This window comes from Spermophilus citellus, assembly GCF_964194105.1.
Source record: "Spermophilus citellus genome assembly, chromosome: 10".
NCBI lineage: Eukaryota > Metazoa > Chordata > Mammalia > Rodentia > Sciuridae > Spermophilus > Spermophilus citellus.
Window position 1 is genome coordinate 73,343,185 of NC_138197.1, and position 23,246 is coordinate 73,366,430.

Here is a 23,246-nt window from a genome sequence, read left to right on the forward strand (position 1 = left end):
GTATTTTCTGGGCATGCTAAATACAGTTTTATATAAAATATGCACACAGAGGCACTATTATCTGTTACATGGAAAAGCAATGTATAGAGAAAAGATCACATAGCATAAGTACTCACATGTAAAATTTATTTACATATATAAATACTACAGTGAATATGTCCTACATGGGGAATGTATAGTCCTGAGTCTACTTGGCCACATGCTTATATACTCCACAGGACACATAGAATCTGTGCATTAATTTTACCTAGATCTTGCTGTATGTACACAAAAATTTAATGAAAAAATATTGTACATACACAAAGTGCATATTTACACACTGTAAATTATGTTTGCCCGCATGGTGTATGTATACCAAATATATTGAAAATACAATTGTTGGACTTACATCTTTATAGTACATATTTCTCTGGTGATCTTAAAAGTAAGAACAAGAAGAAGTTCAGGCATTAGTAATGACAGTCTCCATCTGCTGAATTTTATTTTTTCTTTTTTGTGTTTCTATTATTCTTATCTCCTAAAATCCCCTTCTATGTCTACAAGCATTATTATGTAAGTGGTCGCCAATATCTATTTGCCTGTTGTATCTCTCTTGTCTGAAGCTGGGTATTTAGAACAGGATTAAGTCTTGTCTTCAGCAGGATCTACTGCATAATCACTCCTACATAGAATTATATGATTAGGTTACCCCGTGTGTCCCAAGATGCTCTCTTCTAGACCTAATGTAAGTACAATAGAGATTGATTCTGTTCTGCCAGGTAGGAAAAAGGAGGCCGAATTGGTCTGGTGTGTTTAACAGACATGTTGATTTCTAGGTGTTCTCTGAGCGTAAGGGGGCTCCTGAAGGCTAATATTTGCTTAATTTAAAATTTTTATTTTAAATATCGAGTCTAGAGAGCAACATGAAACAAAAGTTGACCTGGGCTTCTATTGGTAGCCTCAAATCTGGGATTAGCCTCCCTTTCAGCTAGGACAAGAGATGCTTTCAGCAGTCCCAGCTATTGGACTCCCATTTTTAAACTGGGCTGGGCCTACACAAGCAGCAGGAAAAAGCTATCTCATAACCCCAAATTTTCTTTTCTCCTTTTCCCAACAAAATTATTGGAGAGGCACTGAGTTCCCTGATTTGGCCCCCTAAAAATTAGTCTCACTTAGGTCTCAGCAACTAAAAATTCAGGGCTGTCTGACATACCTATGAAAAAAAATTCTTTGAGACAGTTCACTCACACCCAGCAGAGATATTGTTTATGAGTCCACGGATTCCGTGTAGACGCTGCGATATTTTACAGTCCGAAGGAATCAATTAATTAGCGCCTCCCAGTCCCCCCGCCGGCCGCTACTCGGCTGAGCGGGCGCGGCTGAGATAGATGTGAGTGGCCAGCTCGCTGGTCTTGTTAACAAGCCTCACCATAAAGATGGAGATGATAAGAAGTGCAAGGAAGCTGCGGCAGCCACCGCGGGGCGGGCAGGGTGCGGCTTGGAGGGCCGCGGTCGCGAGCTGAGCTGCGTGTGGGACGACGCCTGCCTGGAGCCTGAGCTGCCCTGGCGCCCACTCGGGTTTATCCAGCGCTCTTTCCTTCTTGGGCGTTCATGCTGCGAGCTAGGACTCTTTCCTCTCTCCTTCCCTGAATTCTCCCTTTTCTTCATCGGGCCCAAAATGAGACTTTAAAAATAAAAATATATAAACCTCTGTCCGCGAGCCAGTGAGTGCTTGTCCTGCCCTCTGCCACGTTTGTTCCGGGGACCTGCCGTCTCGTTCCTTTCCCAGCGTTTCTCTGCGTGGTTCCCTTTCATCTCAGTCTGGCGCTCTCTTCCCTCCTCTGGCTCTCTTTCTCTCTGGCTTCGTGGTTGCTTTTTCTACCAGGTCGGTGCTGGCTCAGGGTCCAATGAGCTTATAAAAAAATACAAATACCCGCTGGTTATCCTGCACCAGAGCGAACAGCCCCTGATAAGCCAGATCCAATGGGGGAGAAAAACACCTTGGGTGTAATTGCTGGTTCGGGTTGTAGCACTTAATTCTGTTTATTCTCGCCGATGTGCATACTTAACAGAGAGATATTGATATTAAAGGGCAAGGGGGAATTAATTTTACTTTTATAGTCATCTATTAAGAGCAGAAGATGATCTGAGTCTCCTTTAAAGGGACCAAAAAGGGGGGGGAGGAGGGAAGGGGAGGGGGAAAGGGAGAAAAAATGACTGAAGGGGAACAAAGATCTTTGCCTGAAGAAACAATGTAACACTATACAGAACTATAAAGTCCGGGAATGTAAGAACCCAGGACTCTCAGCTTCCCCCATTTGAAATCCTGTCCTCTACACTTCCTGCTGAAATCCTGGACCCTCAGTACACAGTGGTATTCAAGGAAGAATTCATGCAATTATCTGGATAATTGTAGGGGGAGTGAGAGAAAGCATTTCCCTTTTATTGTTTGACCCTCTCTGGTGTCTGTGCTGAGGAGGAGGAGAAGAAGGAGGAGGAGGGGCCAGGGGTGTTTGGGATACAGAGGAAAAGGAGGTGGTAGGGTCTCTCAATACCACCCTAAGTTCTACTAAATGACTACTCCTAAATCAAGAAGGGTCTAGACAGGAGCTTACAGATTTTGAAAACATACTCAAATAAGTAAGAGATCCAGTTTGAAGGCCTCTGATCCAGTTTCATTTTCAATATTCACTTGGCTTCACTTTGTCAGCATAGACCTGCCTCCTCTAGTATTGTAATCATCACAAGTAAGTGGATAATAGATAATTATAGGGGTGTCGATAATATTATTTTATAGTCACACAAGATATGATTAGAGTTAATGTCAGAAGCTCTGTTGGAGCCTGGGAGGCAGCATGAAGCAAGGAAGAGAGGCTCTGAGAGTCTTTCTCCTTCCTACTATTAAAAGAGTGAAAATTTTCAAAAATTGTTAATACTCTAAATTTCTTATCTGAGTGTCTTGAGGGAGATCTCTAGAATTTTAGGGGTCATAAAGCTCAGACAAGGACAAAGAACAACTTGATACTTGAACTCTGCCCTTCTTAGTCTAGGGAGCAGTGGACTTTGCTCTTCCCAGGCCTCCACAGTCAGGGACTTAGCTCTCAGTTCTCAGTGCAAGGCCACTAGTGTTGTGGAGACTTGGTAGGTGAGACTAGAGAGAGCAAGATAGGAGCTTATCTCAATCAAGTTCATAGTCAACCCCAAGTAGGCACTGGGCCCAGAGCAAGTCCCCCCACCCTTTTAATCCCAAATTTATTTTCTTTCCTGGAGTCTCCTCCCAAAGGACACATGAGTGGAGGTAAAAGCCTAGTTGGGACTGCAGAGGTCAGTTCATGGTGGGGATGAAGGGAAGACTGAAAATATTTTTTTTAAGATGGGTTTGTGGCTCAGGGGTAGAACACTTGCTTGGCATATATGAGACCCTCGGTTAAGTCCCAGCAGCATGCACACTAGCACCAAAAAAAAAAAAAAAAAAATTGTTTCCAGGAGTCAAGAGTCCAGAAGCCTTTGGGAGACAGGGGAAGACTGCCTTAGAGGCAAAGGCAGAGAGCAAGGCCCAGAGAATCCTACCGAACTATGAAACCAAAGGCAAGACTAAAACAAATGAGAGAAAGAAAGGGGGCAGCAAGAACGGGAGGAGAAAACAAAGAAAGGAAGAAATTAAAAGGAAAAGGTAGGGTTGAAAAGGGCAGAAATTAAAAGAAAAAGAGAGGAGGGAGGCAGAGGCAAGGGTCAGCAATTTCTCTCACTCTGCCTGGTCGCTTTCAGCAGTCTGGGTGGGCGGGGGCGCCATGACAAAGTGAAGGTCAAGTTAGCATCGTACCTTATAAGGAAGGCGTCGGTCCTCCATTTCAGCCTTTCTCTCCAGAAGGACGCTGGCAGTGGCATTCCTCATCTTGTAAACACTGGATTCTATGGGACATTAAAAAAATAAAGACCCCCACTCCTTCCTTTATTGGGGGCGAGTTCTGTCCGCCGGAGAAAGCTTCGGATAGGGAAGTCAACTAACGAAGACTCCGGGAAACTTTTCTTTTTTCTCTCTCTCTGGCTAGGCTCCCGCCAGCTGGGGCTCCCTCTCTCCCCCAACCCCCACGCCTCTCTCTCTCTCTCTCTCTCTCTCTCTCTCTCTCTCTCTCTCTCTCTCTCTCTCCTCCCCCCTCTTCCCCTCCTAAATTCTCCTGGTCTTCCGCATCTATGACCACTAACTCTGGGCTCCATCTCTCCACTCACCCTCTCCCCTCTGCAGACTTCTAAAGTCGTTCTATTCCACCGTCCAGCGGAGCAGGACGTTAAGAAATGGAGAGAAAATTAAACATCTTAAAGAAAAATTCATTTACCGCTCAAATGTCTGAATATTACGGTTTCCTTCAGGAAACAAAGAGATTATCTTCGGTAAGGAGAAGTGAGATAGCAGCGATGGGGAGGGCTGATGCAGTAGGAGACTTGGATTTATTTCTCAGATCCAGGGGCGAAAAGGAGGGAAGTGAGAGAGAAGCGTTTTAACCCAGCAAATAGCGAAGAAAGAGGCTGCAGCTGGTGACCACGCAAGGACCGGGTACTCCCGCTGCGATCCCATAGCGCTGAGCCTGCTCAGTCCAGGCCTTGGGTGCGGAGAAGCAAGTATATTCGGTATTTGTTGGTTTCAGGGAGCTGGGCGGCAGAATGGAGGAAGGCAGGGAGACACGAAGAGTAAGGCGGAGTCACAGCCGGCCTGTGAGACAGAAAGTGAGATCCGCAGCCTTGCCGGCTGAGCTGGCGGTGTAGAGCCTGAGGCTCAGTTGAAAGTGCTTGCGGCAAGGAGCCTAAACTGGGATCCTTGATCCTTTTCCTCCAAGGTATCACTGAGGTGTGGAGAGAAGGTATTATTGGAGTGGTGGTATCTGCAAAGGGCTCACCTCCTTTTTCCTGGACTTCACAGCTTGTTTTCTCCTCTTCTTGGAGCGATTTTAAGGTCTAATTATTTCTTTTTAAATTGGAATTCTAATGTTAAGGATGTTCAGAAGGCAAGGATAGGGGATTCTGTTTAAATCTGATGCTTCCAAAGCCCTTAATTGCTGTAACCTCCACCTCCTCAACCTGAAAGCTGGCCTCTGGAATCAACCCCCTCCCACCTTGCCTACCTGGTTGGGAATACCGCAGAGACCTGAAGTGGGGCCAGGGTGACAGAAGCAATGGGTACGGTCACCAGGGCTCCCAGGCCTTTGGGCCTGGTTCCTCCTACCCTGTGTTCCTATACTAAAAAACAAAGAGGCCGGATTTGATTATTTCTGGTTGTATTAAAGGATCCTGGCGTTCAATGGAGCTTCTAAACCTAAGGTCTGAGTGATAAGTGTTTCACCCGTAGTCATTTAATCTAGTAAAAGTGCCATTTTTGTCAAAGTGCTTGGGCTCAAGCAGTTAGGGGATAGCCAGGGTGGGAGCTTTCATTACCTGGAAGTCCCAGAAAAGGAATGGTGGGCCCTGTTTGTCAAGATCTAGAGTTCTGCAGAAAGTATTTAAATGTTCAAAATGAACAGGGGAGGCCCTTTCTAATGTTCCCTCAGCTGTGAAGGGGAGTCCCAGGAAGTGAAGAGGTTTACTAGTTGGGATGCTTCCCCCTAGTGTGGGAATGATAGAGATAGCCAGACTTCACCCTGCAAAAATGTACTCTATGTCTGACAGAAAATTGGCAGGCACTTCGGAGATTTAGGGACTTGCACAGAGAAAGGCAAGGCCAGACACCCTGGTGAAGGCAGAAGCTAAAGTGTGATTCAGGGTGGATAGGGGAATCTGAAGGGGCAAGGCTGGTAAGGTATCACCCCAAACCATTTCCTCAAAGAAGCCAATCCACACAATGGACTCCAATATTGAAAAACACCAGATGATCTGCTTCGAAGGGACATAAACAGGCTCAGCGGATGCAGGTTAATAAAACCTGCAAAAGCCCAGACAGGAACACTTAAAATGCCCCAGAACAAAGCACACCGTGACAAATTCTCACCCAACACACAAGTACATGCACCGGAATGTTCCCAGGCACAGAGAGAAAGAGACCTTTTCTACCTCTGGCCTCCACCCGTGGACACTCAGGTATACCTGCCCAACTCCAAGAACACACACAAATCTATGCATTCTTCTAAACTGATCCAAAGAAACCCCTAAGGGTCTTGGGCAGGCATGGCTGCACTGCACACCCCACAGAGCCAGCCCACGTCCCTTGAGCCTTGCTAATGCATGATCCAGATCCATACCGGGAGATAAAAGTCTAGACAATAGACGGCTGTTTATGACAACGAGGCTCTCCAAGTTTGGGGCTGGGCGATAAATCTCTGGCGAATCTTCCTGTAACTCAACTTCTGGCTGGAGTGAAGAGAGAACCATGGAGATCACAGAAGGCAGCAAAATGGGGGAGACTTTTAAATCGTGAGCAGAAGGAGGCTTTCTTGTAGGGGCAAGAAAATGGAGGCCAGCACACTCAACCCACGCAGGCGTCCACACTGTGGAAGCTATCAGATGGATCTAGCTTTCAAGCCCTGGCGAGTCAGGGCTCCCGGAAATCCGGCAGAAAAGTGCGGGCAGAAAGACAGGGCCTAGAGGCTGGGACAGACCCACAAACCATTCTTGCTGGGGGCAAAGATTCTTTTTTTGTTGGTGACTGGAATCTTCTTGCTCTGTGACACCTGAATTTTCAGATCCTTCTTTCTGTCCTCTCTCTCTCTCTTGCTCTCTCTCCTTCTCCCTTTCCTTCTTCTCCCTTACCTTCTTCTTCTCCCTCTCTCTCTCCTTTTCTTTTTTGGATTGATGGGCTGTTCTCTTTTGCATTTTCGATCCAGGCGTCTGATTACAAGTAAAGAGGCACTGAAGTTGATCTCATAAAAATGCCGCGAGCTCACTTTGATCAGCTAGGACTGGGTCCGAGCCTAAGTAGGCGCTAAAGCCTGGGAATGGCGGCTTGGGCCAACCCAGTCTCTGCTATGAGCAAGGGGGGAGATTTGGGTGGCCCAAGCGGGCAATTTCGCCCAGAAAAGATATTTTCTGTGGGGCCACAACTGGCTTTGGAAACTAAGGCTCAGGGCAGCGGCTCGGCTCCATTTCCAGACTACTTTTAAGGCATTTCTTTCATTTTAGAGCATTTGGTGATGGGGGGCAGTGAAACTGGCTCATAAAATCAGGCTTTTATGGGGAGAAATGGGGTTGCACTGCTAGCCTCCTGGGACAATACCTCTCAGGAGAAAGCTGGGTGGGGCTACAGGGGTAGAGAAACTGCCCTTCTCCTACCACACACCTCTTCCATATGCCGGAGGAAACTGAGCAGAGTCCATCACTTAGGTGGCCTGACTTGTGGCCTTGGGCTTGGGGCTCTGACCAAGGCTGAAGCTAGGCAGAAGCTGCAAACCAGCAGTCCCACCCTTTCCAGTTTCTTGGCTGAGGTGGAGTGGGGTATGGGTGTCTCCTTTGAAAAATAAGCTGTTAGTCTGAAAATCCCAAAGCACTCTAAAGGGATTATTCAATGCAACAATATTGCTCTAAGGGACAGAAATATGTGCAAAAAGGTGCAAGCTGATTTTTTATGAGGGCTCCTCCTCATCCTCCTAGGATAAGAACTGTGGGTGTCCATGCATGGGACTCCTTCCCCTTATCTTTTCATTGACTCTATACAGGACTGAATTTACAACCAAAGCCCATAGGAGAGCTTAGGCACCCCTTTTCTTTTCCCAGGGTTTTCTTCCTAGTCATGATCTGTGGGGTAGTCACCTCTCCCCACCAAGATCTGTAAAACCCAGGAAAGGGTAGACAAGCTGCAAGGCAACCCTAGCGCTGTGTGTGGGAGGCCGCTGGGAGCTGCTCAGGCCAGAATTCGCTAGATACTGCCCCCTTCTGAAGCTCTCTGCGTCCCTGTGTGGGAGGGAAGGGCGCTGGTGTGGCCCTGGTCAGACTACCAAGGCAGTTACCCGGACCACAGCCGCCTGCTAGCGGTCAGGCAGGCAGCGGGAACTGAGGCCAACAAGAGCGAGCAGGATGGCCCTCCCGCGGAGGATTTCAGGTGAAGGATCCGACTCTGGGCGGTTGGAGAGACCTCCCCACCTACCAGGTGAGGAAAAAAAATAGCCACCTGGAGTGAAGCCCACCAGGGAAAGGATTGGGGCCACAGATGGCTCCCTGTAGGGGAGATAACTATTGTCCTGGCCAGAAACTGCTGATTGAGAGGGTGCAGCCTGGGACAAGCAAGCTCAGACCATGCTTATGGGTGGTCTGGAACCAAGGCTAGGCAGAGAAGTCACTACCCCACACCTTAGGTATTTTTGCCAATCAACATCTTGCTGACCTTAGGGCCTTCTTTCCTTGATCCCAGCAGCAACTGACAGCTGCTGGGATTTTTTTTTTTTTTAACTGTTGAAAAACTAAAAGTCAGAGAAACAATAGGAAAAAATGTAAGGTTGGTGTTTTACTTTTAGGAAGCAGAGTATAACTCTCAAAAGTCTGTACTGGGAGACCCCAAGTTTCCAGGATATTAAGTCATTGATGTTCTTTCTTGCGTTTCCTTTTTGTTTTTGTTTGTTCGTTTGTTTGTTTCAAGGAAATAAGGCCGCCAGCAGCCCCTTGCAGCCGCCTGGCTTACTTTTATGATGGTCCTGGAATAAACTTGGTGGTCAAATTCAAGTGCTCAGGCCCACAGCTGTCTCCTCACAGGAAGCAGCCCACACCCCCCTTGTCCCTGCCTGTGCAGAATGTGCCTTGGGGGATTGGGCCCCTCATTGCCTGGGAGGCCAGAAGGGGGAAGGAAGCAGACTCTCCTAGGGAAGGGAAGAAAGCAGAAGGTGAAACACTACCCTCATCAACACCTCTACAAGGGATAGGGGTACCTCTTGCCTCCCTCTCCTTGATTACTATCACTGTTTGGGGAGCATTTTGCCTCTAATAAACTCAAGTTTAATGAGGTCAGTGTGAACCCCATAAAAACCACAGTTCTGAGTTCCCCACCATTATAATTTAAAATGCTGCCCCCAGTTTACCCTATAAAAAGGGCTGGAGGAAGTAGGAAACACAACAGATTTTTCCTTTTGGTCCCTTCCACACAGAGAAGTCCCACACTTTAGCAAAGCCCCAATCTAGTTCCTCTTTGCCCTCAGTAAAGATCTAGCCCAGACTTAAGGAGGGCTCAGGAAGCAAAGCCCAGCACTGAGTAGGTAGAAGGGCATAGGAGTACTCTAACACTCTAATCTAAAGAATGGGACCTAGGGTCAAGGCAGACCCCACCCAAGTTTTACTCTAAAAGTTGAGCAAATTTAGGGAGGAATAAAAGTTGAGGAGGAATGGATTTGGCAGGGTAGTGTTTAGAGAAGTTACCATAGGTCTTCCCTACCTGATCTGGGGGCCTCGTACTTCATCATGCTTCAGCAAGGAAAATATAATCATGATAAAAAAATTTAAAGTGAAAACCAATTTTGACCAAAAGTTAGGGATGTAAGGTGGGTTCTAGCTTTTCTTTTTTTCTTTCTTTCTTTCTCTAAGAGCTCAGTGGGCTCAGTCCTTGGGGTCTCAGCTCTTCTTCTCCTTCCTTAACAAATAATACACTGGCAGTTCCTCTTTGGAACCAAGATTGCTCTCTGCTCATGCCAATTGATCAGGTCCCTTTGACCCAGTCCAGAACCTTTCAATAAAGTGATTTTCTGATTCCCAGACATGTCTTTTTGTGCCCAAAGGGATGGGAGACAAGAGGACAAAATTACCGAGCTTACCCTTTGGGCCACAGTCATCCAGGAGGATGACAGACTTGGAGGAGAGCAGGGCAAGGCCAGACTGAGAAACAAGGAGGCAGTGGTATCTGACTTTCACCAAGGTTGAGGTTCTGGAGATTCCCTCTAGAGAGAGGCCCCTGGCCCTACCCTGCCTGCCTTAGGATCCACAGCTCTCTACCACTGTCCAGCTGGTCTGTACTGTACCTGGCCCCACTATCCACCTCACAGGTCTCCCAAATCATTCAAGAATAGGAGCCCCAAACCTAATTCTCCCACCATATTCTGCTGCACTCCCCTTTAGGCTTCTTTTCAGCCTACTAGCTGAGCTGAGCCCCCAACTCCAAGGACCCTAACGTAGAAGATGCATGACTTTCTTTCCAATCTTTTTCTTTGGGGTTTGGGATTTAAAAATCCACAGTGGATGGAGCTTTCTGCACATTGATTGACAATAAAGGCAAGCATGAAATATTCACCCAGGGCCACTCTCTCATACTAAATATTTAACACAACATTAGAGAAGGTTTTTCCCAGACTTCACCAGGCACCGGCTGGGCGGCTGGCGCTTCGCTTACCACTCGTTTATGACTAATCGGAGTCCCTAGCTGGCAACAGCACAGCAAGCCAGACAAAGTTGGGACACTGGCTTCTAGATGGGCTGCCTCACCTTTGGGAAACTTCAGATACTCTTCCCGGGAGCTTCTCCAAATACCTAAAAGGGAGTCTTGACAACCAGCTCTGGCCAGAAAAGAATAATAGAATGGACTTCTTCAAACTCTTGTACAGGCGCTGACTGCGGGTTGGAGGGGTAAGAGTTCCTAGACTTGGGGGGAAAGGATTCACTATTCTCCGGGAAATGAGCAATGGGGAAAGAAGTCTTCATTCTGGTCTCTGCTGATCACAGGGAAGAAGCAAGACCCCCATATTGAAAGCTCGCCTCTTTTCCCCAATCCTGGGGGTGGGGTGGGGAGCAGCAGCTAGGGATAAAAATACTATTGCCCCCTCCCAGCCACCGCCCCCGCCCATCCCACCGCCCACCCCACCCCAACCTCTCTCTCCTCCTTTGCTCGCTCTGTGGAATGGAGAGGAGGGGAGTGACGAGAGAAAAACGAATACAAATCTGCAATTGATTTTCATAATGTTTCTGCGGTGTTTGCAAACCAATCGCCTGAACGTCCCCGATCTTACCTAAGAGAGAACCCCTCCTACGTCTGCGAAGTGCTCCGAACTGATATATGACAATATCTACTTTGGATCACGTGCTCGGGGAGAGAGACTAAGACGGATAACGCGTCATCTCGCCTTCCCAAAATTTCCCCCCTCACTAGACCGGGTCCAAAACCTCCATCCGGAGCCGGCAGGAGAGGAGAACGATGTTTAACTCGGTCAACCTGGGCAACTTCTGCTCGCCGTCGCGCAAAGAGAGGGGCGCTGACTTCGGCGAGCGAGGGAGCTGCGCCTCCAACCTCTATCTACCCAGTTGCACATACTACGTGCCCGAGTTCTCCACGGTCTCCTCCTTCCTGCCCCAAGCCCCCTCTCGTCAGATCTCCTATCCCTACTCGGCCCAAGTGCCCCCGGTCCGGGAGGTCTCCTACGGCTTGGAGCCATCCGGCAAGTGGCACCATCGGAACAGCTACTCTTCCTGCTATGCCGCGGCCGACGAGCTTATGCACCGGGAGTGCCTTCCTCCTTCCACAGTCACTGAGATCCTCATGAAAAACGAAGGTTCCTACGGCAGCCACCACCACCCCAGCGCCCCACATGCTGCCCCCGCCGGGTTTTACTCTTCAGTCAACAAGAACAGCGTCCTGCCTCAAGCCTTCGACCGTTTCTTCGACAACGCCTACTGCGGTGGCGGCGACGCGCCCGCGGAGCCCCCCTGCTCCGGCAAGGGCGAGGCCAAGGGGGAGCCAGAAGCGCCCCCGGCCTCGGGACTGGCGTCCCGGGCTGAGGCGGGGGTCGAGGCGGAGGCCGAGGAGGAGAACACGAATCCCAGCTCGTCCGGTTCTGCCCACTCGGCGACCAAGGAGCCGGCCAAGGGAGCCGCCCCCAGTAGGTAGCAGCGGCCGGGAACAGGCGGGCAGCAAGGGAGGGAACGAGAGGGAGGGCTAGAGTAGGGGGGTGGCCAGGGGAGCAGGGACAGCCTCGTGTTTTGGGTCAGTCCGATTTTATGTGGAGTTTTATAAGCATTCAAAGGATTTTATTATAACCTACAAAGCCCTCTCTCCCAACGACTCGACTTTTTACGATGGAGAAGGGGTGGGAGGGAGGGAAACGGACTCTTTGGAAAAGCCGGGTGAACCCCCCTCCCCCGTTATCTTCCTCGGTCTGTGAAAATTTTAAAAGTGCCACCATTGCGGGCGATATTAACTTTGATCGTGAACTTAGAGGAGCATTTAAGGAAGGATGGGGAGCCGGTTGCCGGGGGGTGGGAGGGAGGGGAGGGGTGGAGGGGGAGAAAGGGGAGGGCGAGGGAAAGACTGGGAGAAACTCAGAGAGGGGGAGAGGTGGAGGAAAGAAGCAATGGAGCAGAACCTGGGACCCGAGAAGGAGAGCCAGGGTTGCTCTGCTTCTTTTTAAAATCAATTAAAAAAAAATGTTCAAACTATGTTTTCGCGAATCTTGGAGCAGAAACCCAAAGAACCAGGGGCTTAGCGGCGACCGAGGCTTGAGGAGAGGAAGATCCCGGCTCCGCTGTTTTAGGCAGGGGTCTCAGCGTTTCTTCTCGGTCTCTGGCCGGCCTCGGTGCAGGCCTAGCGAGGCAGCAGACCAGGCGCGGCCCGGCGGGCGGCCTCGGGCGCCAAGGCACCCCCGGAAGAGACTTTAGGGTGTCTAGGTGCCTGCTCCCCAGTTTCCTCTCGGCTTCCCCACTGTTCTCGCCAGGTCATACTTTGTGCGCCTCTTTCTCCGCGGTTCCCCCAGATTTCTGGGGGAGATGGTAGTGGACTTTCAGAACCTTTAGGAGGGCAGCTCTGTGATGGAGCCGCCAAGGGCTGCCTGAGAGCAGGCCAGGGGCTCACGGAGACGCACGTGCCCCAGCAGGCTTTCCTTTCCCCCCAGACCCTGTCAGCTAAGGCTCCCGCCTGAAGGGCAGTGGGGCGCCAGTCGCTCAGTGGCCGGAGCTAGACCAGGCGAGGGGGTCGAGGCTTACCCCTGCTTTGCGGCCTGCAAGAGGAGAGCCGCGGGCCAGGCGGGAGGGCTGCCCAGCGGACGGGCTGGGAGAAAGGCCGCTGAGCGCTCAGCGGGCTGGGCTGGGGTCGCCCTGGTCTCACGTGTCTCTCTCCCCCTCTCCTCGCACTTGCCTCCTCCCCTCCCTCCAGACGCCCCCCGCACCCGCAAGAAGCGCTGCCCTTATTCGAAATTCCAGATCCGGGAACTGGAGCGAGAGTTTTTCTTCAACGTGTATATCAACAAAGAGAAGCGGCTGCAGCTGTCTCGGATGCTGAACCTGACGGACCGACAAGTGAAAATTTGGTTTCAGAACAGGAGGATGAAAGAAAAAAAACTAAGCAGAGACCGGCTGCAGTATTTTTCGGGAAATCCGCTGCTGTAACTGCAGACCGGGGGCCCTTTTTGGGGGAGGGAGGGAGGGAAAGGGGGAAATTATTTTATTTTATTTTTATTTTTTATTTTCTAACTCGTCTTTTTTCCGCGGGTGGAAAACTGGACTGGCCAGGGCTGGCCCCCACCGCCGTTGCTGGCACTTCCTTCCGGAACCTCCTTCACCTTCGGTCTGACTCTCGCTGTGGAGATAGAGACCGGCCTGGAAAAGGAGGTGAAGGGAAGTGTCTGACTCACGGCGAGTGGATCCCTTTGGCGCCGAGGCCCCAAGACTTTTTATTTAAAAGAAAACACACCTCGCGACAATGTCTTGCTGCTCGGATTTGGTGGAGGGAGGGGCGAGCGTAAGGGCGTCTGAGCTGAACAATCCTTGAACTACAAGCCTTCCCTTGCCCAAGTGAACAGATCCACTAAGACACCTTGTTTGCAAGGGGAGACCTCTCGGGCTCCCCACTCCTACCCCACCTTGCCCCACTGTTAGGGGGCAACTAAATGTGATCCTGCCTTGCTGTGAAATTCCTGTACCTTCGACCTGGTGTTAGGTGTGCAAAGTCCGTGTCCTACCTCCGTCTGCGCCCTGGCTCCTCCCAAGCCTAGTTGTTCTCCCCCTAAATGTGTAGAGCCCTTCTTTGGAATTTCTTAACTGGCACACTGAGGTGTCCTAACCTTTCTCCAAGCAGTGCCCCCCTCCACTCCATGGATTTATAGGTAGTCTTTGCAGTTATTACCTCCTTTTTTACTTTTTCTTTTCTTTCCTTTTTTCTTTTTCTTTTCTTTTTTATAAAGAGGAAAACAGAGAAAATTGGGGTGGAGGAGGCAATAGGAATGGAATTGGGCACCTCCCCCTTGCTGGGGCCTGAATTTTTGTAAATAAATTTCACAAGCCTTTATTTCTACCGGAGAGAGGATGGGAAAGGACATGCCAGAAGGAAATTCAAATCACCCATCTCCCTCCATGTGCGTGAGTGAGTGTGTACATGTGCAATCCCCACCCTGCTCCCGACCCAAAGGGGTTGCTGTTAATTTTTTTTTTTTTGGTGGCAAATAAAGATATTTCATTCTGTTCAATATTATGATTTTTATTTGATCTTTTTATTAACCCCTCTCCTCTTAAAATCCTCCATCCTCTCAAGGCGGAGGAGGAGGAGGAGGAGGAGGAGGAGGAGGAGGAGGAGGAGGAGGAGGAGGAGGAGGAAAAATGCAGGAGATCCTCACCCGTGGGCACAAGCCTGCAGAGGCAAGGCAGGCCCATGCTAGAGCTCTTCTCCACTGGCAGAGTCAGGAGTGTGGCAGTGGCTTCTTCCCTCTCTGAAACAGAGGACATTCCAGGGCTACTCTTAAGATCTCCTTTCTCATGTGAAGCTCAAGCTGTGTCCAAACACCCAGCAATGCTTTCCGTTCAAGCACACGTTCGTTGTGGAGTTAATTGTAACCATCATCAAATTTAAATTTATAGGAATTTTCTTGGCTCCACCGTCCTCCTGCCAGATGTCTCTGTCTGTCTCAGTTAAATGTGTAGAGTTGAGGGTAGGGCTTTTGTGAAGTATTTTTTTTCCCTCTATGAGAAGATGGTATAGAAAATTTTATATACAGTTTTGGAGGAATGAGGGGAGAGGAAGAGGAGCCATCCCCCTCCTTGTCCTCTCCACAGCCTCTGAGGATGGGAAGGTAGACTCTGGCCCCTTCCCCTTTGGCACAAATGGCCAGGCTCCTCCAGACACAACCAGATACCCAGAGTGGAGCCACTCTGATGTTTTATATTTTAGGTGTCCCAGAGTAGAAAGCCTCCAGCTGTGTCGTCTGACATTCATGTCAGACATGGATGGAATACTGAGGAAGGAAGTGACCCATGGGGCTAGTCACCACACCCATATGTATTTGCTGAACATTTCTTCCCTCTCCTTTTCTTCCTCTTTCTCCTTCCCTCCATTCTTTTTGATACTGGGAATTGCACCCTGGGTCTGGCACATACTGGGCAAGCGCTCTAGTACTGAGCTACATCCCTAGCCCTTTTTATTTTATTTTTATCTTGGGATGGGGTCTTGCTAAATTGCAGAGGCTGCCTTCAACTTTGCAATCCTCCTGCCTCAGCCTCCCAAGTAGCTGGGATTACAGGCATGTACCACCACACCCAGTATGCACGTTTCTTATAATCACGGTCCTTTCAACACTTTCAGTGAAACCACTTGGTCATCTCTGTTATAAATATGTTACTTGGGAGCAAAGGTTCAGGACCAATTCTCTCATCTTTCCACTCTCTGTTCTTGTGTAATTTTAAAATGTTATTATCCATGTGTTGAATGAAATGGAAAAGCACCATGATTATCAAACCTGAGTTTGCTGTTATTGTTGATGGCAGGAGACCCTGCAGCTTAGGTGTCTGAATCTCTTAATTGTAAATGTGGGTCCTTGAGACAACTGTTGTGTGTATGTGGCCCACAATTCTTTCATGTGCCCCTGCACATTTTGTTGAAGTCAGGGTGCCTATGAATGAATGTGAGAAGGAATATTATCTGTACACTTTTACCTGTAGTACAGAGTGTGTCACCCATAGTGTGTAACCATTGGCAGTGTTTAATGAGTGTGGACAGGAGCACAAACTGAGTGTGTGTGGCACTTCTCTAGGTATAATATTTGTCCACTAGCTATATCAGGGACCATCAGCCTGTTGGCCGTGTTTCCTGTAAAGGAGGATGGAGAGAACTCTTTAGAATGAACAGTTTATAAAGCAAACTATTAACCTTTAAATGGCTCCTGATTTTGGAGGAAAAAAAGTTCAAAACTGTCAGCTACCACTTTCTCTGCAACGTGCAACCCAGAAAAGATTTTCAACTCCAGAAGAGATTTCTGAAGGATGAGAGGAGAGTCTTTGTGAAAGAAAAACAAAGACTTCTGTGACCCAGGCCCAGGAACCTGCCTTGGTGATCTTCTAAAAAGGAAAAACAGGGGTCTCTGGCCCCCAAGAAACCCACCTTCAGACTCCTGAATGTCCAACCCCCCTTGCCAACTAGGGGCACTGTGGACGCGACCTCTTGGGGTAATCCCCTCCAGCCACAGCGCTGCCCGGGAACAAAAGATCCTCGTCTAGACGCCGCCATAAAGCGCCCCCCCCCCCGCCCCCGCGCCTCTAAACCCAGATTCATTTCGCTCTTAACGACCCAGTCTGGCCTGTGTTAAAAAACGCTTCCGCCCTAAATAGTAAACAAACCCGAAGTGGACCATCTTAGCTCTCCCAACACACCCCAGACCCCCACCCCATCATCTCCTTGCCCCACATTTTCCCTCTTTTTCACTATCCTTTCTCAGCTCCCAGCTCCCCCCTGCCCAAGTAAATAAACCCGAGGCCGAGTTCAAAGTTTCCCGGAGCTAAGGAGGAATGTTGGTTGTAAAAATCCAAGTTTATAGCGCACGTGGGAGTTTACAAGGGTATTAAGTGGTGTGGGCTGACAGAGAACTCTGGGCCCCTTCCCCTCCCACTATGGGCTTTGGGGGTGCAGAGGAGCCAGAGGCACTCAAAAGGAGATGTGGGTTTGGGGGTAGCCTTGGGTTTGGGGTTTCTTTGTCACTCAGACACTTAGGGTGGTGGGGAATGGCAATGCAAGGGTCCCTTAGAAGAAGACTGACAACCCCCATTAAGCACCTCTGAGAGCATGGATTCTGAGCCTCCCAGATGGAGAAGCTGAGGAGCCTTGTTTGGGGGAAAGCAAAAAAAGGGTAGACCAGGGTCTGAAAGGTGAACAGAGCTGGGGTTACTTGCAGTCAGTCCTCACTAAGAGAAAAGAAACAACCTTGGGCTAATTTCTTGAGTGGCCTGAGTGGACAGAGAGTACTTTTTTCATTAGGGCAAAGAAGAACTTTGAACTTCAAGGGAGTCAAGGGCACCACCCCTTCTCCCCCCACCCCTCCCCTCTCTGGAATCTGTAGGGCAATTCCTTTCGGGACTAATATTCCCTGAAGAGGGCAGCCCCTGGGGTTTCCTGTGCCCTAAGGCTAAATAATGCAGTTTGCTAAATCCTGCCTGCTAGGGGCAGGCCAGAACTCTGTGCACGCGACTACACTCTTTATTATTCATATAAACTTTTGGAAAAGGCAACGCCTGGGAAGTTTTTATAACTTTGTTTGGCATAAAAGTTTTACAAGATTCCCCCTCCCTTAAAAAAAAAAAAAAACTTAAAAGTTTTGGTCCTGCCATAGCCTGGCATCTAAGATCTTTGAGAGTGGAAGAGATGGAAAGGACTCTGGGACTCCATTGTCTGGGTGTGTGTGTGTGGGGGGGGAGCTGTCTTTCTTTGCTGAAGGCAAAAAGGCTTGAAGGTCGGGGACAGTCCTTCCAAAGGCCCACCTTGGACCTGCCTTTGGGGGCTGCCAGCAAACAGAGGCTGCAGGACTTCGGGAGAGTCCTGTTCACTATGCTCTTAAGATACAACCTTATAGACCTCCAAAGTTTGGATAATGTCCCCAGGACAAAAGACTCCCCACCACACCCTCTTATTGTCCTCCAGGTACCATTCTGTCCCTCAACCCTGCCACACACACAGCCCTGCTCATGCCCCCCATAAACCACTGCACAAAGCAGAGAAGACCCATAACCTTGACTCAAACTGCTGCTTAGGGATGGTCTTTTCACATAATCTTGCATCCCTGCTGCCTGTGAAATTAAAAAAAAAAATGGGTTAGAAGAAAGACAGTACCCAAAATGCCCAGAATCTCTTGCCCAGGGGTTGCAGTTGTTGCAAGACTAAAGAGGACAGAAGTCCATTAGGGTTGCTGTCCAGAACCACAGAGAACAAAGATACCCATGTGGGGACAAGGCCTGGGGCTGCCAAGCCTAAGAATAACTCCTTGGACCTGACCCCCACCTGTAACAGGCAACCTCCTCCTTCATTTCTCTCCAGCCTTGAGGGCACCAATTGGGCTCAACTTTGGGCCATTTTAATGTTCAGCTCTGAAAGTCAGGACAAAAACAGCAGGCCTGCTGAACAAAGCTCCTTTGGGGTGATGGAAATTAAAATACCTTACCCCCAGAACCTGGCACTTCAGGGAACCATCAGGCATTAGTGGGGACGTGCCTCAGAGCCAGCTTTTCCTTTCCTCTAATGGCGACTGCTGAGGCCTGGCTGCTGGTCGCTGGCTGGCTGTCCTACACTTCGCCTTGTGAGGAGCCGAGCTGAAGCTGAAGGCGGGAGAAGGTCAACTCCAAGCCTGAGTAGCTGTGCTGGGGAGGCGTGCAACTGAGCCTAGTGTTTTCACCCCAACTGAGCCCAGCACACCAGAGAAAAATAAGAAAGCCTAGGAAAGAAAGTCAAGAAAGGAAAAGAAAGAATTGAGGAGGAAAGAAAAGAACAAAAAAATAAACTGTATAATGAAGAAAGAAGAAAAAGAGAAATGGTGAAATAAGGAAGACAACATATTAAGAGAGAGAATGGATCAGAAAAAGAGAAAAGAAAAAGGAATTGCAGAAAAAAGGAAACGAAAAACGAAAAACAGAAAAGGAAGCAAGTAAAGAAAAAAGAGGAGGATGAAAAAAAGAAAGACAGAATGAACAAATCAAAAAAAGTACTAAAAAAGAAAAAGAGAAAGAAATCAAGATCTTGAAAATGGAACTTAACCCCCCGAGAAGGAGGATCGGGTTTTTCTCCAGAGCAAACCCGCCCAACCACAGTCCTTACACTGGCTGGAAACCTGACCTACTGGGGCAACCTAGAAACAAACCATTAAAGTGGGGACCAGGGCCTTCCCCCCAAGATATCCTCCCATCCAGCTCCTCCTCCCAAAGGTTCTCTTGGCGGTATTTGCAGTCTGGTTTCAATTCAGGAAGCAAAGTTAAATAACTGGTTGGCTTCGGCAAGACAGAAGCAGCCCGGCTGGTGCGGGTTATCAGACTCCAGGATTCAAGGTTCTCAGGGAGCACTTTGGGGTAAAAGTGAATATTTGTGGCTGTGTAGACTCAATTAAGTGCAAGTTGGACATGTGTGTAGATGCTAAAGTCCACAGCATCTGGGTGCAAGTGTGTACAACATCCAGATGTGAGAGGGATTTGGCTGGCTGGGCCCGCCGGCCTGGCTGTGAGATCCGAAGTAGACCGAAGGCCCCTTTAATTGTCCTCAGCCTCTTACCTCCGTACCTGTCTGAAAACTGTTTTTCTGGACCTCCGAACATGCCACATTTTGCCTGGAATTTCCTGGCCCTCGATTCAGCTGGGGCAGAGCCTGGTGCTAAGTGAAGAAAAGTCAACCTTTCCTTCAAGACTTGGGAAGAGAATGATTTATCTCAGCCCCCAAAACAAGTGGAAAAACTCTGCAATCTCTGGTGTGATTTTATTTTCTGTTTCGCTTGAAGAGATTTCTGTACACACATTTTATTTTTATTATTTTATCCCAACGGAAGAGACACCTTTCCTTTTTCATTTCATCTCTAAAATTTCCCAGATGACTTCCTTAACCACTTGGGGAAACGGACAATTTTCACTGGAGAAATCATGGTGCTTCTGGGGTGACCTGAGGGCTACAGCCGGAAAACAGCCGAATTTCCTTTCTGTCCGTTGAATACGACACTTTCTTCTGCTTTTAATGGGGACCCCTCATGCCTCAGCCCTTGGCCTGCTATGTGGAACCACTGCATCCTCCTGGAGCATGCCAGGAGCTCTGGAAACCCTCCTTGTCTCCCTTACTCAGAAACCCTCAGCCGGCAGGAGGCCCAGGCCCGTCCTTGCTGCCCCTTCAGGGTCTGGGTACCAGGCATGAAGAGCAAAAGATGCCAGGGCTTCTGGGGCGGGTGAGATTTATCCAGAACATGCAGAGCCTGAGCCCCAACTCTGGCCTGCACCCATGGATATTTGAGTCCCCAAGCTGAGGTAAGAAGAATCCCAGTGTCAGTCTTAGGTGCAGGTCTCTCCGCATTCTCGGGAAGTTGGAGAAGTGGCTTAATAAGAATTGGTACAGGGGTGACACAGACTTCTCCTAAGCCCCAATCCGGTTGCCAAGGGTGCAGGCTGAGAGTCTTGGTCCTGTGAGCAGAGCTGGTGAGCACCTGGCAGTAGTGGCAGGCGGGGTGACTGTGGTGGCCGGCATGCCTTTGAACGCCAGGCCCAGACAATAGGATGGAAACTGCCTTTGCTCGTGGCCTCGGGAAAGACCGAGCCCAAGGGGGCAGGGCTGGGAACCAGACCAGGCTGGACTTCTTTGGAGCCACACAAATACTCCTTTCGCCTGGCCCATTCTTTCTCACTTCTTTCTTCCTTTTACCTTCACTGAGGTAGAATCCCAAAGTCTGCAAAAACCCAACAAGTTATTCAAGTCTGTGACTGTCCGAGCAAGAGCGGGCTCTTGTTTAACAGCTCTGGGTTTTCGTTTATCTTGAGTAATTAGAGGCAAACATTTGTCCCACCGGGGGTCCCACTTAAGCTGATGAATTTGATTTCTTTTTCCATTAATGGGCCGTGTTTATCATACTTCTAATTATTTCAACTTTAAACACTATCCGTTCTTGTGAGGAGGTGGGAGGCTTTCTCCCAAGGGTATTATTTCCATTAATAATAGCAAGGATTCTGAAGCAACTCTATCCCTTCCCCTGGCTGAGGTAGTGGTAGATTTGGGATGGGGGTCAGGCTGGTAAGGGGAGAGAGACGGGAGGCCCAGTGATTTTGTTCCTCTCCTGCCGGCTCTTCAGCTTTTGCCTGGGGACTTGTTTTTGAGAATTTATCTCTTTCACCCTCTTCTGGGACTCCTACCATCCCCTCCCAGGCTGGGCTTGGATTCATCTTGGAGGCTCTTCCCTCATCACCTTCCATCAGTCCTAGCCTGGCCTGGGTAGGGGATCGGAGAGAGAGTGCTGCTCCAGCCCTCAGCCACTAACACAGAGAAAAAGGCCAGAAAAATCTTAGGTAGCTAGGCAGCACCTGGTCATGGGGGAAAGGGACCATTAGACTCCAAAACAGGGGACAAGGGCAGGGGATTGGGAAAACAAACTCCAGGGACAGACAAACCAGGCAGGAAAATAAAGGAGACATGAAAGAGGGGGGAGGGAACCCCCCAAAGCCATATAATTCTCAATTGCTTTGGTCTTTAATTTCATCGTCCCATAAATGAGGAAATATCAGTTCCCATACTAAATTTTTATCCTCAGCTGATAAATATGACGGGAAATTTTCGTTGGGTCCTCGTAAAAGGGAACGGTTTCGATCAAACTGGTGGGGAAAGACTTATGCAGATAATACAAACAGAGTGGCCATAAAGTCTGGGCTGTTTCCCGGGGGAAGGGTGGTGGGACAAATGGCTCCCTGGATTGACTACTGCCCAGGCTGTCCCAAGTCTGGTCTGGGGCCTAAACAGCCTAACCTTGCCCGGGACAACCCCCATGCTGAGGCCAGGCGACCCCTGCAAATGAAAACACAAAACTAATTTCAAATCTCCCCTGTCCGTTCTGCAAGCAAGTCACACACTCCATATCTCCTTCCAATTTTCTGGGGGTTCAGGGACCCCTGCGCCTTGTCTTTCAGTCCGTGGGTGAGGGAATTCAGCAGATTTTTTTCCACAGTCCTCTTCTGGCCGCGCTGGCTTGGGCCTCCCTAGAAGCGGTCCAGCCTCCTTACTCGACCACGCCAGGGCGCTCGGCATTAGGGTCCTTTCCCGGCTTGGCTTCAGCACTTCGGAAAGTCGAAACCCCAGGCTCTGTCCAGAGAAAAATGCGGGGCTACCGGAAAGACAAGTTATTCTCCGGATTCCGTTTCCTGAGGAAGGGGTGGAGAGTTTTGTTCGCTTTGGGAGAAAAGCGATGGAGAAACGGAAAGAACTATTTGAAACATGTATTTCCCTTTTTTCCTTCCCTTTATTAAACAATAACAACAATAACAAAAACAGACCGGCCTCACTTCTCCTTTTAAAAAAAAAATGCTTCCAGCCCAATCGCTCTGGGTCGGATTTGGTTACGTCCGGTGTCCTCATTTTTCGTGTTGATATGCGACTCCCTGAATCCGATCAAAGTCCCTGCAGGTTCGGTCTTTTTCTTCAGAAATATTCCCTGTTTTAGTAGGGACAAGTTCAAGCGGAAAGCAAGGGTCGCTAGTGCCTGGAGCAAAGCGGCCGAACCAGCTCCAAGGCCAAAGTCCTGAGACCCAGGAGCTGCCCGCCCAGCCAGGCCCAGGCCACAGCTCCGGGGTGAGGGAGCGGGGACCTCGGGTCCTGGGCTTCTCCCTCCAGGGATCCCTACATCCACTAGGAACCTCCTTTCTCCAGCAGCCCTGAAGTGACCGTGACCCCCTCCCTGACCCACCCCAGACACTGGAGATTTCCAGTCAACTCCCACAGGGAACTTGCAACTCAACCAACCTCCCAGACGGTCGGTCCCCGAACTCCCAGACCCAAAAGGCCAAGCCCGAGAAAGCAGAGCACAGGCAGCTGAAACTTTAGTCCTGTTTGGGATTCTTTAACTTTCTCTTTCTCTGCCCGCAGGAGCACCCTTCACCTCCCAACTCCCCTCCAAACCCCCAAAAAACTTCATCCTGCTCCCACCCCAAGAGAAGATTGGGTGGGGGCTGAGAAAAGGAAAAGGGGAGGTGAAGAGAAGGGAAGAAGTACCTGAATCGTGTCTTGACCTTTTAATTTGAATTTGTTTTGAGCCCCGTTGCCTCTCTCTCCCACTTTCCCTCATTTCCCCCCTCTCCTCCCTCCTCTCCCCAGGAGTTACCGGCTGGTTCCCGGGTAAACAAACCCCACTCTACCCAGAACGCCCCCATCTCCCTCCACCCCCCCCCCACCGCCCCTGCCGCCTGGGGGGCGCTTCCTTTGTTCACGGGGAAGGGCTCCAGTGCCCCTACCCCGAGGCAGCTGCTAGGTGGCGCTGTTACTCCATGCTGAGCGCTCCGCCTGCCGACAACTTGACCCCGCTGACGTCACGGCCGTCTGAATCATCAAGGCCATTTTCAAATCCCATTGGTCTAGCCGTCACATGGTGAGGACCGAATGCGCGGATAATTATGGAGCTGATATT

At 49.5% G+C, this 23,246-nt stretch overlaps 1 protein-coding gene and 2 long non-coding RNA genes across 7 annotated transcripts; 1 reads left to right on the plus strand and 2 right to left on the minus strand.

The window, feature by feature from the left end:
- Positions 1 to 111: 111 nt before the first annotated feature.
- Positions 112 to 4,815, minus strand: LOC308657937. Its single transcript, XR_014024103.1, has 3 exons — positions 4,317 to 4,815; positions 3,803 to 3,891; positions 112 to 1,891 (listed from the first exon to the last, which is right to left on the minus strand). It is a non-coding gene; the product is annotated as an uncharacterized lncRNA (long non-coding RNA).
- A 6,096-nt stretch (positions 4,816 to 10,911) lies between these two features.
- Positions 10,912 to 14,458, plus strand: HOXC11 (homeobox C11). Of its 2 annotated transcripts, none has more exons than XM_081310240.1 (2): positions 10,912 to 11,750; positions 13,019 to 13,379. In XM_081310240.1, exons 1-2 carry the CDS (start codon positions 11,069 to 11,071, stop codon positions 13,249 to 13,251), a joined length of 915 nt encoding a protein of 304 aa, XP_081166366.1. In that variant the 5' UTR covers positions 10,912 to 11,068; the 3' UTR covers positions 13,252 to 13,379. The 2 variants fall into 2 exon arrangements, with proteins under 2 accessions (XP_081166366.1, XP_081166365.1); XM_081310239.1 differs by having other exon boundaries at positions 10,917 to 11,754; positions 13,019 to 14,458.
- On the minus strand, positions 14,393 to 23,088 carry LOC308657936. Of its 4 annotated transcripts, none has more exons than XR_014024099.1 (5): positions 23,074 to 23,088; positions 18,279 to 22,277; positions 17,850 to 17,907; positions 16,232 to 16,318; positions 14,393 to 14,815 (listed from the first exon to the last, which is right to left on the minus strand). It is a non-coding gene; the product is annotated as an uncharacterized lncRNA (long non-coding RNA). The 4 variants fall into 4 exon arrangements; XR_014024100.1 differs by lacking the exon at positions 23,074 to 23,088 and adding an exon at positions 22,835 to 22,849 and having other exon boundaries at positions 14,393 to 14,567; XR_014024101.1 differs by lacking the exon at positions 23,074 to 23,088 and adding an exon at positions 22,835 to 22,849.
- Between the last annotated feature and the right edge of the window lie 158 nt (positions 23,089 to 23,246).